Source organism: Apostichopus japonicus, chromosome 9 (genome assembly GCF_037975245.1).
Source record: "Apostichopus japonicus isolate 1M-3 chromosome 9, ASM3797524v1, whole genome shotgun sequence".
In the NCBI taxonomy this organism is placed as follows: Eukaryota; Metazoa; Echinodermata; class Holothuroidea; order Aspidochirotida; family Stichopodidae; genus Apostichopus; species Apostichopus japonicus.
Window position 1 is genome coordinate 23190676 of NC_092569.1, and position 14854 is coordinate 23205529.

Consider the following 14854-nt stretch of genomic DNA (forward strand, 5'->3'; position numbering starts at 1 on the left):
TCCATGTTTTCATGTTTTAATCGCACTACTCGCATTCTTTCCAAGTTACCGTATCTATACCACTTAAACGTGCGATTGGATAAATTGAAACGAATAAAGGAGTTTGATACGATCTTTGCAATATTGTAAATGAAATAGATTAAAGGAAATGGAATAAAGCTAATGCACAGGGGCGTAGCCATAGGTGCAAGTGCCACCCCCCCATTCGCATATTCTTTTAGAAAAAAAAAACACAGGGACGGCAAAATAATGTTTATTATATAGACATGCTAAGCATAGACATGTTTTTTACGGTAAGGATGCAAAGGGGAATACAAGGAGCGCCCCTCCCATTGGTTGTCGAAAAGGCTTCCTTTTTTTTTTATAAATTATTAAACAGTTTAAGCAAATGAAACATCTACCCTAATATAAACAAAATTTCCCTAATGGAAACAGAACACCACTTCAAAGGAACTCGCCGCCCCCCCCCCCCCCCTCCGCCATTCATGCTCGGGCCAATTGTGTTGTTGTTATTGTACCACCAATTATCCCCCTACCCCTCCCGCATTCCTTTGAGACTTTGAGACTTTCAGAATGTGTGATAGTTGTAAAACCTAATTATAGGCATAATTTAAGTCTAAATATAACTCCGAATGTACCACTTGACGTTTATAAGGGTTTTTTTCCCGGGGAGAACCCCCACGCCAACTACATGGTGATCGTTCAGGCAGATGGGTAAAATGTATGTGGTGTTCTGGAAAGTCTGTTTACCAATGCAAGCAGTTGCTCTGGTTCCTAAAATGAGGACAAAATATAGTTTTTCCCCGCCATACCACAAAGAATGGCTAAGTGCTTGATATTATAGCAAGCGGTTCTAAAGTGCGCACGATAACTTGTTATGAATTGTTTTACTTCAGTTATTGTCTTACTCCTGTGCATACATTTCTTCCCTTTTCCCTTTTCTCAAACCCATGTACTCACTAGTATGAAATAAATACAACTACACATATTAGACTAAAACAACATATATACCACAGAATAAACAATTCATGCAAATACTTCGGCTATATATTTTATTTCTAGAGGACACAAGGCAGTCGTTCGATGTCATAATGACCTATGACTCATGTTACTTTGAGTGGTAGAGTGACATCAATTTGAAAAAAAAACCTAACTGATATGTCAAATACATAGGCTACCTTGCTAAAACACAATATCAAATTTCCTCATGTCAGCGTATTAACCCGTATATCTTATACTTCTTCCATTCTTCTCTACCACTATATTGACATCATGATAATATGCAACACGATTAAAAACAATTTAACTCTGTCTTGATATCACTAAACTAGGCATGTTACTGAGTCTTGGACAGTCCTCCATTTTTTTCTTTAACTGGGAAATTATATGAATATTGACAATATTTGGATTGATGTGTATATAGTAAGGCACCAATATTTTATATCATGAACACAATTAACGGATTTTTTAATCGACGATATCGTCGGCAAATTGCCGTCGGTGTCACTACCACTTGACGCAATTCGTTCAAAATCATCGGTTACCGACAGAAACAACTACCGTGTGGCTGTGAATAATGTTTCGTTGGCATTTAACTTCATAAACAAACCAACTCAGCCGTAACGAATTGTCTGAAACTCGAACGATACTTCCGCCTGAAAACAGCTGATGAGATTCTGCAGGAAACGTAAACTCTAGAATGGACGGTTAACAAACGGCGTGTAATGAATCTATTTCCCGTGATTTCTATGTGTGTTTTCTCTCACCAGTGACGGCGCCAAGGGAGTAGGGATTTCCAAAAATCAGGATGTTCCCAAAGCACCTCCCCCCCCGCCCAAGTCGGCTGCCGTAAAAGAAAGGAAACATTCTCCTTTAAGTCAACAAATTACTTTATTTGGGCAGTATTATTGGATAAAATTCGTTTGTAGCACTGAAAAACCATACAGGGCATCTATTAGTAATACGTTATTGAGCACGTCATTTGACCCGCAATGTATAATACTTTCCTTACTGTGTAATGGGAAGTTCAGATTTATCCCTGTCATAACTTTCGTGGGAAAACTTTATAGCCTAATAAAAACCGATTGTCCAACTCTAAGCATGGCATATCTACACGTATTGGTCTCGTACATGTCTATGCGAGAACTTGTATTGTAATCCAAACAGGCTTAATGCAAGTAACTAAAATTAAAACCAATGAAATAATGAATCTTGAATTCAAAAGTCTCACCCAAGGACAATTTTTGACACGTTTTCTGCCAGATGATGGGGCGAAGAGGCTCCTCCCCCTCCCTACATGAAAGAGTCCATATGCAAATACCAACATGTTATAAAACTAAGACTTTCTGCAAATACGTTAACATTTTTAACGACGACTATTAACGAACATGCAACTGAGACTGTAGTTAACAACAAAATCATCGGGTCTTACTATTTCCAGTGATATTTCTTATATGGATTAGTTACACAGAACCCATACAGACAACAAGACAAATTAATACACAAACTGATGTTGATTATAAGGATTTTTTCCGGCGAACCCATAATCTGACATATGTATTCTTAATGAAGGATAACAATTAACTATTAAAAGAAATTGTCACAATACATATTTTTCTTGCACTCAAAAACATTCATATCATATTAATACTATTGGAATATTTTAATCTTTTGTAAGTTAATTATCTGAAATTAAGCTTTAATATAGAAATGTGTTCAGCAATTGAAATGTTAGTATGGAATAGTGATAACATTAAATTCAACTGCAAACGTTGCTTTAAGAAGATTATTGGGATAACATGTCGTTTAAAATATATCTAAATATGTAAGTAAATATTGCAGATTCTCCAAGGTCATCTTCAATATCCAAATTCGATTTTTGTTTTCTCCAATAAATACGAATTCAAATGTCTTCAATACTAATTTTGGTAGATTTTATAGTCCGTGCCTCTGTTCTAATAAATTGCCATAATCGTTACACATTTTACTAACCCTATCTAAAAGGCTTATGTAAGCGTGAAAAGAATCAAGAAACAGAGTAAGAAAGCAAGTGCAGTATCATCTTACTATAAAAATAGAATAGAATAAATAGATTAGTGAAGAAATTATAAGTATGTCGTTTGAATCCACAACATTTATATGGTTTCTTTTTTGATAAATGATTCGCTTTCGAGGAATTTACCTACTACTTTGTGGGACATTGAATTATATTGTTTTGCTTCGCGACCACTGTATGAGTACTGCATTAATACAGAACCCCGAGGCAACTTCACGAATTAATGTTATAACATTTCAATGTTGCGCTATATACACGTATTCTTTCCAATGGCTTGACAGACATGACGATATGAACGAAACATTTCCCCAAAGTTATATTTCCTGCAAGAAAAGCCTATTACTAATGAAAGGTGATTGTGATGTGTGGAAAATGTAATAGTTTCTTGAATAACGATAAGAAGTTAATTTTTCAGGATGCAATTTGCTATAAGCAAAAGCTTCACTTTCTTACCACAAAATATAAGCTCTTGCAAAAAGAAATATTCAAAATACCACAATTATTCAAAACTATAGTTGTCAGACCTATATAAGTCTTCAGACCAGTGTATTTATATGCAATTGATAAAGTAACAATCCCCACTCGAAACACTACAGACGTTGATGTAGATGTGTTCAAGTGGATTTGACTGTTAATGGCTAGTTTTACTTCTCCATCAGTATAGCCCTACTTGTAATATATATCTACGGTGATGTACTGCCTTCAGTTTACTGTCAGCGTATAACATTGTTCTTCCATTGTTTCGTCAGGAAGTTAAAAAGAAGGACAGGATTTGACGGGAAATTAAAACCTCGATAAGTCCTAGATTGGCTTCCTATATGTGCAGTCTTCTTTCAACCCTTTTTTCTACAGTTTAGTTTTCTTCTGAATACAGAAATATTTAAGTTTATTTAATTTAAGTAATATTCATTTAAACCACGGCTATTAAAGTTAGCTTAAAGTTATGGAATTGACCAAAAATCACAGTTGTGTTTCCCGAAAGAGATCACGAGGGGAATAATCATATCAAGATGGCTGACTCATAGTTTGTACTGTACGATTTCAGTAGTCTCAATATCCGTGTTCACAGAGGTTTGACTTCCTTGTTCTTCTGTCTACCGATGCGCATAAGAGACAACATTTAGTGGAAACTACCATTTTACTTTAATTCCTTTTCTAAATGAGTTACAAATGTTCTGTATTTTCTACCGTACATTCTAAATTACTCGATGCAAGGTACGTTATGCCATTGACAGAGATGAAAGTCATTATCAACTTGAATTCAGAGAAGGGCGAGTCACCAGAAAAGATTCCACTCTTTCGTCAAAATGATCAGCAAGTTTTATTCACTGTTCAAATTTTTATTTTTCTTGTGGACCACGAGCTGCCTCGTTTTTTGTGAATCGGTAAGTTGTATTACTTTTATATTTTTTAGTTAAGCCCAGCATAAATGTCAAAGTCAAATTTTATTTTGGTGCCTTCTAATGTAGCACACAGAAAAAATAACATAATTTGAAACTTAAGTTTTTATTGTTCAAAGATGATATACGATATTGGAAATGGAGATATGATAATTCCTCAAATCCATGAAATTTTCATATTTGGTATATTGTAGTGATCTGTATCGAAATAAACATGGTTGTCTGTAACGCTTCAAAAGTCCTTAACAAATCATTCAAAAAGTAAACGCAAAGGATATTGAAGTGTTTGGAGTAAACGTTGAAGTCGATTAAGATATACTTTTTTTCAGATGAATTTTATAACAAAGTAAAAATGTTTAAATCTTGAATAGCAATTTTCCATTTGACTTTATTTTAAAGTAGTATTTTAATTGTTTAAATGATGGTATAAGATATTTGAAATGGAGACATCATAATTCCTTAAACTCGATACAATGTTCATCTTTTGGAATCCTGTATTAGTCTGTATTGAAGTAAAAATGATGTTCTGTATCGCTTCAAAAGTGCGTGACAAATAATTCAACTCAATAATAATAAACGCGAAGGATATTTCAGTAATTGGAGTTAAAGTTTGAGTAGATTCAGGTATATCTTTTTTTTCCAGATTAATTTAAGTACTTTATATTTATTTTAAACTTCCCACAAAAGAGTCTCGAAATTGAAACAAAAGACAAGCAATCAAATCTTGAACAGCAAGTCTCCTTTTGACTATTTTGTAACGATTCAAGAAAATTCCACACAAAAAAAGAGATTCGAAAATCATTAAATATTTATATTTTTGGCAAAGATATTGAAATCAGATTTTAATTAATTAAATATAATGCTCTCTAGTGTTTTCATGTTTTATATTCATCTCAGAAATTAAAAGCGTAAACATGCATACTTTCTGCAATGCGTTGAAGAAGCCACTAGTTGTATGTAAATGTAGTAGATGATAGATCGAATATCAGGTATGGGATTTTTCTAATCTTTCAAATAAATTAGTTTATTGTAATATTAATAATAACTTAGTAACGCTCTGGAACCATTTAAGACACAAACATGTAGTGAAAATTAAAAGTTACATAAATATAATAGGTATAAAAGAGGTATAAATATTTACCTCTTGTTAAGGTTGTAGTTTATAAACCAGTATTCCCCAGCTATAACTTAACAACTGCAATTTAACATGTTTATTGTATATCACCGGCACAAATTCAGAACTTTCATGTGTTCATTAAAGACGTGCTAAAATTGTTAATATGATTTAATACTAATAATAGCAAACAAAGTGCAGACTGTCATAATGCAACTTTTACCGAAAGTATAAATCAAATACGGTAGTTTGGATTATATTAATAGAAACGTAATAGCTAAGATTTACATACCCACACTTTGAATATATCGCTTCAGTTTCTTAACTTTATAAAAATTAACGAGAAAAGAATGTTTTGACTTGATATAAATTATAGTTTTCAAAAAATTAGGAAACGGACGAAATGTGCACTGTCAATTTGATTACTAAGAGTAAAACGTTCAACTAAATACTGGTAAGATAAATTGCTCTTCAACGTAATATGCAACCTTGTTGATGTAGGCCTAAACTTATTAATATTTGTTTTTACATTCATAGACAAAAGTATGTGGTTTGTGGTTATTTTCATGAAAAGATTTGTTTTATTTACAAACAAAAATCAGGAGATCCTAAGTAAATGTGAAACATTGATATGTACTATAAAAAATAAAGAAAACACATACTTTGCTTAATTCCAATGAAATTTGAAAATCATTATCATTAATCATAGCTCATACAACGTAATACGTTTCACGATCAATATATATTCTTGGTTCAACAGATCTTAACCTATTCCAGCAAATGTCTTATAAGAATATTAAGTCCAAAGTCATTGCGGTTTCGCAATAAAACCTCCGATAGCTTCTCTCGACCACTTTACTTAGAGAAAAGAATACTTGATACAGGATAAATTTGAAAAGACCTTATATCCAACTAAATATGCTGAGACTTTTAAAAATCTTCAAAAATTCACTATTTTGTTGATTTGATCTTCTATTTGTTTGTGTCTTCATAATTTAGATCAATGCGACGAGATGTTTTTAATTTAACGCTGCAATTATATTGCTGAACATTGATACTTTATATATTGACGATACGTTTGTACATATAGGCTACCTATGTGTATCATTGTTATGTTAGCTGGTCAATACTATTAGCTATTGGTATACATTTCTTAACCAAGTATGTCATAGTACCTTTAAAAAGGCACTTGACTTTACTTAAATTTGATCACAACTAACAGTTACACCAATCCCATACTCGTAGATACATAACTTTTACATCATAAATAACAACACAAATAAAGTGTTACTTAGAAAGAAAAAGAACAACTGTAAGATAACAAATAATGGAGGAAGTTCTAATGCCACAACTTGTTGTCAGCCAGCAGAAGATTTCGCATTTTTCATTAACTCTCTTGTTATCTATATTTTCCCTTGAAGTTTTAAACACCATTTTCGATTGTAAAGAATAGTATTTCCTTCTGAAAATAAACTAAAATTTCGGAGCATATCTGTGTTTGTTTTATTATGAAAAATACAATAGTTACAATTCATTTAAAGGGAATGCCATGTGTAGGATTTAAAAATATGTCGTAATTTATTTATTCTGTATCATTAGCGAGCAATCTATACTTGAATTTGCTATTTCTGGTTCCGTTGTCACTTAAAAAAAAGTGTTGATATGTTTTTACAACATAACCTGAAACTGCATGTGCATTGTTCAATCTTTCTCACTTTATTGATTTCGTTATGTTTAACAAAGCTGGTACGAAAATGTTAAATCTTCCCACTCCCTAACACCTCCCCGGCCAAAAATTAATAATATAGTTGAGATTTAAAAGGCAACATGAAAAACTTAAAAGAACTTATCAGGATTTAATTTATTATGGTATAATTATATTGTTTCCTGGTTGATATAAAACTCTTACAGCATGTAAATGAAATAAGTGCATTTTCGCTTTAACTGTCTTGTAATTTTTTTTCTCTTTAGTGTAAAATTTCGAATGCAAAGATTGAGATTATTCTCTGCTTAGAAAGAACGACAATGCCTATATCAATTATTTTTTTGTCAACCAGGAAGGTTTAATATTGGGGAATGCAAGTTAGAATTGTAGAAGAAAGAGTTATCGTTGTAAAAACGTAAACACAACTGAGTACAATCATTTTCATCTGCTAGTCTACACATGTAATTTGCATTTTGATTCATTATTATTCGAGCGTTGTCAAATGAGCCGTCGAAGGATTTGTGAGTAATGATTATTTGTAGTGGGATTAGGATGTTTATTTGAATTCTGTTTAGTGTTTACCTATACCATGTTTCTTGTAAAGGTATATTACCAATATCTTTTAACACCTCTAAATAGATTCAAACACTCCATGCCTTGGCGATACATTTTTTCTTCCTCCCACTCCCGTTGTGTGAGAGAGAAACATGTGAGCTTGTTGGCGAAAATATTTTGGAATGGACATCTTGAGAATAAACAAAAGCGATGCGAGTGATATGTGTCCATCACCCGCCCCCCTCTCGTTCCTCTTATTTCAATTGGAATACATTTTCTTTCTAATTTTAAATGAACCAATTTCAATGAAAAGATTGTTGCACCCATATAGTAACCGACATCTTTGCGACCCCAAATCTATTTAACAGGCACTCACTACTTGTTTTGTTAATCGATTTATTCAAGTACACAACATATCTGCATCGGTAATGCCATCTCCGATGCTGTTGTTCTCGACTACTCTGTTCCACAAAGCTCGGTTTTGGGTCCTCAACTCTTCACTATCCATACTTATCCAGTTCGAGATATTATCCTCAAGTATAATCTCCAGTATCATGTTTATGCTGATGACACTCAGATCTACTTCTCATTCAAATCCTGTCAACACGATGCTGACTCATCACTCAGAATTATGGAAAATTGTATACAAGAAATTCGGTGTTGGATGCAGCAAAACTTCCTTAAACTGAATGATGATAAAACTGAATTTGTGCTTTTCGGATCTCGGCAACTACTATCAAAGATCAGTCTCCCTTTTATACGAATTGGGGACTCACAAATTGTTCCTGTTTCTCAAGCTAGAAGTCTAGGAGTGGTCTTTGATTCTTTCATGACGATGAAGCCACATATCTCTAATGTTATCCGTTCATCCTCATTACACATTCGGAACATTGGTAGGATTCGAAAGTACTTAAATCGTGTTGCTGCTGAACAAATCGTTCATTCATTTATCACTTCTCGTCTGGATAATGGAAATGCCTTACTCTTTGGTTTACCACAATCTCAGCTCTCCCGACTTCAACGTCTTCAAAATACTGCAGCTAGAGTTGTAACTTTGTCAAGAAAATCGTCTTATATAACACCTATACTACGAGATCTACACTGGCTACCTATTTCTTATAGGATTATCTACAAAATTCTACTCATTGTTTTTAAATCACTTAATAACATGGCTCCTATATATTTTTCAGAATTACTCCAATTGTACTCTCCATCACGGAATCTTCGTTCAAGCAGCACGCTTAACCTCCAGGAACACAGGTCTAAACATTTGTGGGGTGACAGGTCTTCAGGGTTGCCGCCCCACGCCTTTGGAACACTTTACCATATGAACTGAAGTCATGCACCAGTATTGCAGCTTTCAAGAAACACCTTAAAACTCACCTTATGCGTGAAGCTTTCCAGTAGTTTTATTTGACTTTTTTCCATGTTGCGCCTTGAGCACCCTGTAGGGTGGATATGTGCGCATTATAAATCTCTGTTATTATTATTATTATTACGCCTAGTAAGTATTGCCATTAATAATTCTCAACGTAAATGGGACACATACTTCACATTGACTCGGAATATAATACGAACCTGTTTTTAAAAAGTTTGAAATCTTTTTCAGAGCTTGATATCCAGAGGTCACTGATTTGAATCATGTTGTATCCATAAACTTTGTTTCTCTATTCAATTGTTTAAAACAACAAAGTCACTCTCCTGTTATTCATTTACATATATGAATTTTATTAATGGAAGCTGATTTCAGGTATTTTTGGGCATTCAAATTCACAATAGTCGTCAGAAATCATGTCAGATAAGTCTATTGAAGTGAATAGTACGTAGTGATCCACATTTTTTCTTAAAGTCACTTTTTGTTGGAAGAGCAACGGGTGTGAGGTCTTTCGAATAGTGTAAATTAAGAACGCTTTGTATGCTATATATGTAACCAAAGAAAAAAAACACAAAGGTAACACATGAGGACAACTATTTTTTTTTATTCCATCATATCCTAGGTCAGTCATCATTTTTCTTCTATCAACAATCGACTTATCCGAGAGATTGCAAAGAAGTCCAGGAGCAATGTTCATCCCATAACTCTTCCGGTGTCTCCATAATCAAACCAGATGGTTATCCGGAACCATTTGAGGTTTACTGTGATAACACCGACAGTTCCGGTGGATGGACGGTATGTCTCTGGTTTCTCGCTCTTCTCTCGACAATTTTCAGACTGAAGCACAGCAGCTGAAAGAGTAGTAAAGATGTTAGTAATACAAGTGACCAAGTTGCATGTGGTAAACAAAAATACGTTCTGTTTTTATTGAGTAAAGAAAGAAACGACTGTTATGGATGCCAACATTTAAAACACCGAATGAAAGATCAGTGACTAACAAACCATTTCGGTAACGACTCTGTCCATAGGTAATACAAAGGCGCATAGACGGGTCCATCGATTTCCGGCGCGACTGGGACAGCTACAAGTCTGGCTTCGGGTTTCTCTCTCATGAATTCTGGCTCGGCAACGAGAAGTTGTCTTTGTTGACCAACCAGAAGAAATATCAACTGGTGATTGAGATAACCACATCAAGCGGTTACTTACTCCGGGTTTCTTACGATCATTTCCGTATAAGTGACGCCTTCAGTCACTTCAAGCTGGGCAACGTCAGCAATTATTCTGGAGAGAATACTGGTGAGTTATCACGAATAAATTAGTTTACAATGCATAATCATACCCACATGTCTTACAATGCTTAGATATAAGTAAAGATGTATTGTTTTGTGACGTCGTCAAACATTACATAAGATGACGGATATGCAGGTTCATCAGGGGAATATCATCGACAAACCTCTCTGGCCCATTTGGTACATCCATCTATGGTCAAACATAGCTTTGATTTAAGAACACATCTGAACTTTACTTATCAAACACTTAATTCACTTCATATTGTTAAATACATTCCCAGTAACATTAATGTAATAATAATTCCAATTAATTCTATCTTGCAGATGCTTTAACCTTCTGTCCTAGCAATATGGACATTGATAACTGCAGTACCGCTTGTCAGCGAACTTGTGAAGCTCCAGGAATCTGTCAGGATGAGGTCTGTACTGATGGTGAAGTCTGTTTTTGTCCCGATGGATTCTTCATGAAGGGATCTGACTGTGTACCTCGTGAACAATGTGGATGTTACGTATCAGAAGGACAGACGATCGTAGCAGTAAGTACAGGAGCCATCCATTACAGATATACAAAACGACTCTTTACTTTAATAAACAAATTGTACGTTACTGCTTTGTTATGTATAACATTCATCTCAGTTCAAAGAATTGGTACAAACTGGAGTAAGAGATGACTGCATACTGTAATATTAAAACATGTTAAATCATAACATACGATAATTTTGACAGGAAGGTGACTTTTTCGTGAATTCTGGATGTACAAGAAAGGGTGTTTGTAATAACGGACTGATCATCTGGGATGAAGGTTACGCATGCAGCCCTAAAGCGGAGTGTGGCGTACGAAATGACATAAGACAATGCTATTGTGCTAATGGCTACAGAGGGGACGGTGTAAATTGCACGAGACCACCTAAAGATTGTCAGGAAATTTATGATGATGATAGTACCAGAAAGAGCGGTATATACAGAATCAAACCGACCGGATGGACCGGGTCAGCGTTTGAGGTTTACTGTAACATGACTGATGGAGGAGGATGGACGGTAAGTGTTATAGCCTACGATAAGCACGGAGATTACACGATGAACTATATAGTTCATTAGTAGATATTGCACTGGAATGCATTTTTCTCTAATGTAAGACTTACTTTAATCGTAACTATTCTTTTCACCGATCTATGTCCAATGTCGGAATTTTTCGTTATTTTCTTTTTCATTGTTTTTAATGATATTCGTTTTTATATACAAGAAATTTTTGACATTGTACCACAGTCTATTGACATGTTTACATATTGCGAATATCAGAATGTGTATTCTGTATACCTCCATGATTGAGAAAGTTTGGTTTATTCTACCTTTAAACTATTTACATTAACAGGTTAATAGTTTTTACGTATCAAATTAGCATAATAGGTATACCATTTTGAGAATATGATATTTCAGATTTCACACCCGGGAGGCCACAAATATTATTCAACTTTGTGTTATCAACTATTTTTATCATTTTCAAATCTTTAAGGTGTTCCAACGTCGTGTCGATGGTAGTCAGGACTTCTACCTTGGATGGAACAGCTACAAGCAAGGATTTGGAAATTTAAATATTAATTTTTGGCTCGGAAATGATAAACTTTATTTCTTAACCAACCAAAAGAGATATGAAATCAGAATCGACTTAGTGAATAGATATGGAGCTCCATACTACGCCAAGTTTGACTTTTTTAGGACAAACGTCGAAAGCGACAACTATCGGTTATCCGGTCTTGGGACCTACAGTGGAACAGCAGGTTTGTAGCCTACACGTCTCCTTTAATATTAATTACAGTATTTTGGCATAACTTTATAATGAGACACCACCAGGTTATCGTTTCATCGATACTACCTCTCTCTAGAAATATAATATAACTTTAGTTAAGTATAGTATATACTGACATTATCTTAGGGAAACAAGTAAATAACAAGGTAGGAAGGCCAAGCAGATGAAAGATAGATTCTATTTGTAATTAAAAGCCCGAGAATGGAAAGTTGCATCAAAATAGGAAACTACCTACAGTTGTCTGTTATAGTTACCAGTTCCACAATCCTGTCAACATTGTTAAATACCTTCAAAATTGTACCGGCTGGAAACTAATTATAAGCATCGTTGAACCATTAGTTAAAATCAACGACTAACTGATAAATACAGGCAGGAAGAGAATTCTGTCTGTATCACCTATTAGAAAAGGGTAAAGTCAGTCCAAAGGGTAAACAATACACACATTTGAACTTAAAATTCATATTATTCACGTTATCAATCCACAGACGAGTGTTTGTTGTCTTCGTTTGGTTTTAAAAGTAGTAAATAACTGACTGACATGCTCAGAACATTTAGAAAGGATCTACACATTCTCACATTTGTTAATTTCTATGAGACGAATAATGGGAGTGGGGCCTTTGAACTGTTACATCTATTGCGCGAAACTTGTTTTTTTAACCCAAGTGAAAAATATATCTTAGATAATAAAACATTCAGTATGACATCTCACATAACGTTAACAATACACATGCAACAATTATGTTAATTTATTTCATCACAATGCATACATGCAATAACACCTCTCATACATTGGTTTACAATACCAAACCACGAACGAATGTAGACACCAATACTATTGCGATTACTTAATAGTTCAATATCACAACAAGTGAATCTTACTCTGGAAAATTATAAAAGCATTCTGTACATAATTTATTAAGAAGGTTATACAAAATGACGATTGTCGCATTTGTGATCAGCTAATTAAATATTTAACGGCTACATGATGATCCTCGATGATAAGGTGCCTTCCTCTTAGTGACAAACCAGGAATGTAATGATCTAGTATGATGTGCAATAAAAGAGAGAATATGGTCATATGTGTAAATCTAACTACCATAAAATATAAATCAACAACGTATAGCATATATGGATTATCGATAACAGAAACAGTAAAAGCAGTGCAAGATCTTGTTTACCCTAAAACTAGATTTACAAATTTGCATATCACAATTTACATTTAAATAATTAAGCAACCAGACTGAGTATATTATAGTGCGATGTAATTACAGAAAATGAAGTATACAACGTTTAGCATGTATTAGATGTATCTTGATGATTGGCATTGACGGTGTGTCTTTGTATTTGATTTTTTCTTCTAGGAGATTCTCTAAGTTATCACCGGAACCAGCAGTTTACAACAAAGGACCGAGACAATGACGCTTATAGTTATAACTGTGCAACTTATTATAGTGGTGCGTGGTGGTACAATGCTTGTAATATTTACTCTAACCTGAACGGTGTCTACGAGAATTATTACTATCGTTGGTATTACATACCCGGAAGCAATAATTATCTCAAATTTTCAGAGATGAAGATTCGCCCTATCTAGATATTGGAGCTGACGAAGGAAGAAAACTGTTTCATCGCTGATCAACGAAATTAAAAATACAAGAGATATTAATTTTTAGAGCAATTGAATGTTTTTTATTTGCAAATAAATAGAACTACTTGTCCAATGTGTAATGGCACTACTCGCATTCTATCCAAGTTAATTTATCTAATTTATTTTCCCGTTAAACATTCGATTGAATATGATGAAATAAAAAGGAGTTTGATACGATTTGTGAAAAATTACAATTGAAATAGATTAAATGGAAATGAAAAAAAAATGACAATACAGAGTGGCTCAGCCATAGGTGCAAGTGCCCCCCCCCCTCCTACCCCACTTCACATACGTTTTTTTTTTAGAAAGAAAAAAAATAGTGTCATCTACAAAAGATAAGGAAATGTATATGATTTAGATAGGATAAGCTAATTGATTTTACAGTTAGGATACAAAATGGAATTCAAGGAGCGCGCCTCAAATTGATTGTCGAATAGGCTATTTTTATTGAAATTATAAAACAGTTTAAAACAAAATGACACATTCACCCTAATATTAAACAAGATTTCCTTAATGCAAACAGAACACCCCTTCGTAGTAATGTTCCCCTTCAGGCTCGCACCCAGTATGTTTTTGGTATTGTACCAACCACCTCCCCCCCCCCCCCCTCCAAACTCAAAGTTTCAGAATGAGTGATAGTGATAATACCTAATTTTAGGCATAATTTAAAGTCTAAATATAACTCGGAAAACATCACTTGACGTCAATTAGGTTTATTTGTGTCTTCTTTCGGGAGTACCCCCGACGCCACCTATACATGGTGGTCGGTCAAGCAGATAGGTATAATCTATGTTATGCTATGAAATTTACGCAAGAAACAGCTTCTGGGAATCTACAGGAAACGTATAATTCTAGAAGAGACGGTTTACGAACTCCGTTTTATGAATCTATTTCCATTATTTCTGTATA

General features: G+C 34.1%; 1 protein-coding gene across 1 annotated transcript; it reads left to right on the forward strand.

Annotated features, from left to right (window-relative positions):
• Nucleotides 1-9620: 9620 nt before the first annotated feature.
• On the forward strand, nt 9621-14025 carry LOC139973950 (uncharacterized). Its single transcript, XM_071980841.1, has 7 exons — nt 9621-9648; nt 9827-9999; nt 10233-10500; nt 10818-11029; nt 11220-11531; nt 12007-12271; nt 13662-14025. Exons 1-7 carry the CDS (start codon nt 9621-9623, stop codon nt 13889-13891), a joined length of 1488 nt encoding a protein of 495 aa, XP_071836942.1. The 3' UTR covers nt 13892-14025.
• Nucleotides 14026-14854: the final 829 nt, after the last annotated feature.

Coding starts and splice junctions, on each gene's coding strand:
- LOC139973950 (XM_071980841.1), top strand. CDS start 9,621: ATGTCAGATAAGTCTATTGAAGTGAATA. Junction 10,000..10,232: donor ACAGTTCCGGTGGATGGACG/GTATGTCTCTGG, acceptor CTCTGTCCATAG/GTAATACAAAGGCGCATAGA. Junction 11,030..11,219: donor AAGGACAGACGATCGTAGCA/GTAAGTACAGGA, acceptor TAATTTTGACAG/GAAGGTGACTTTTTCGTGAA.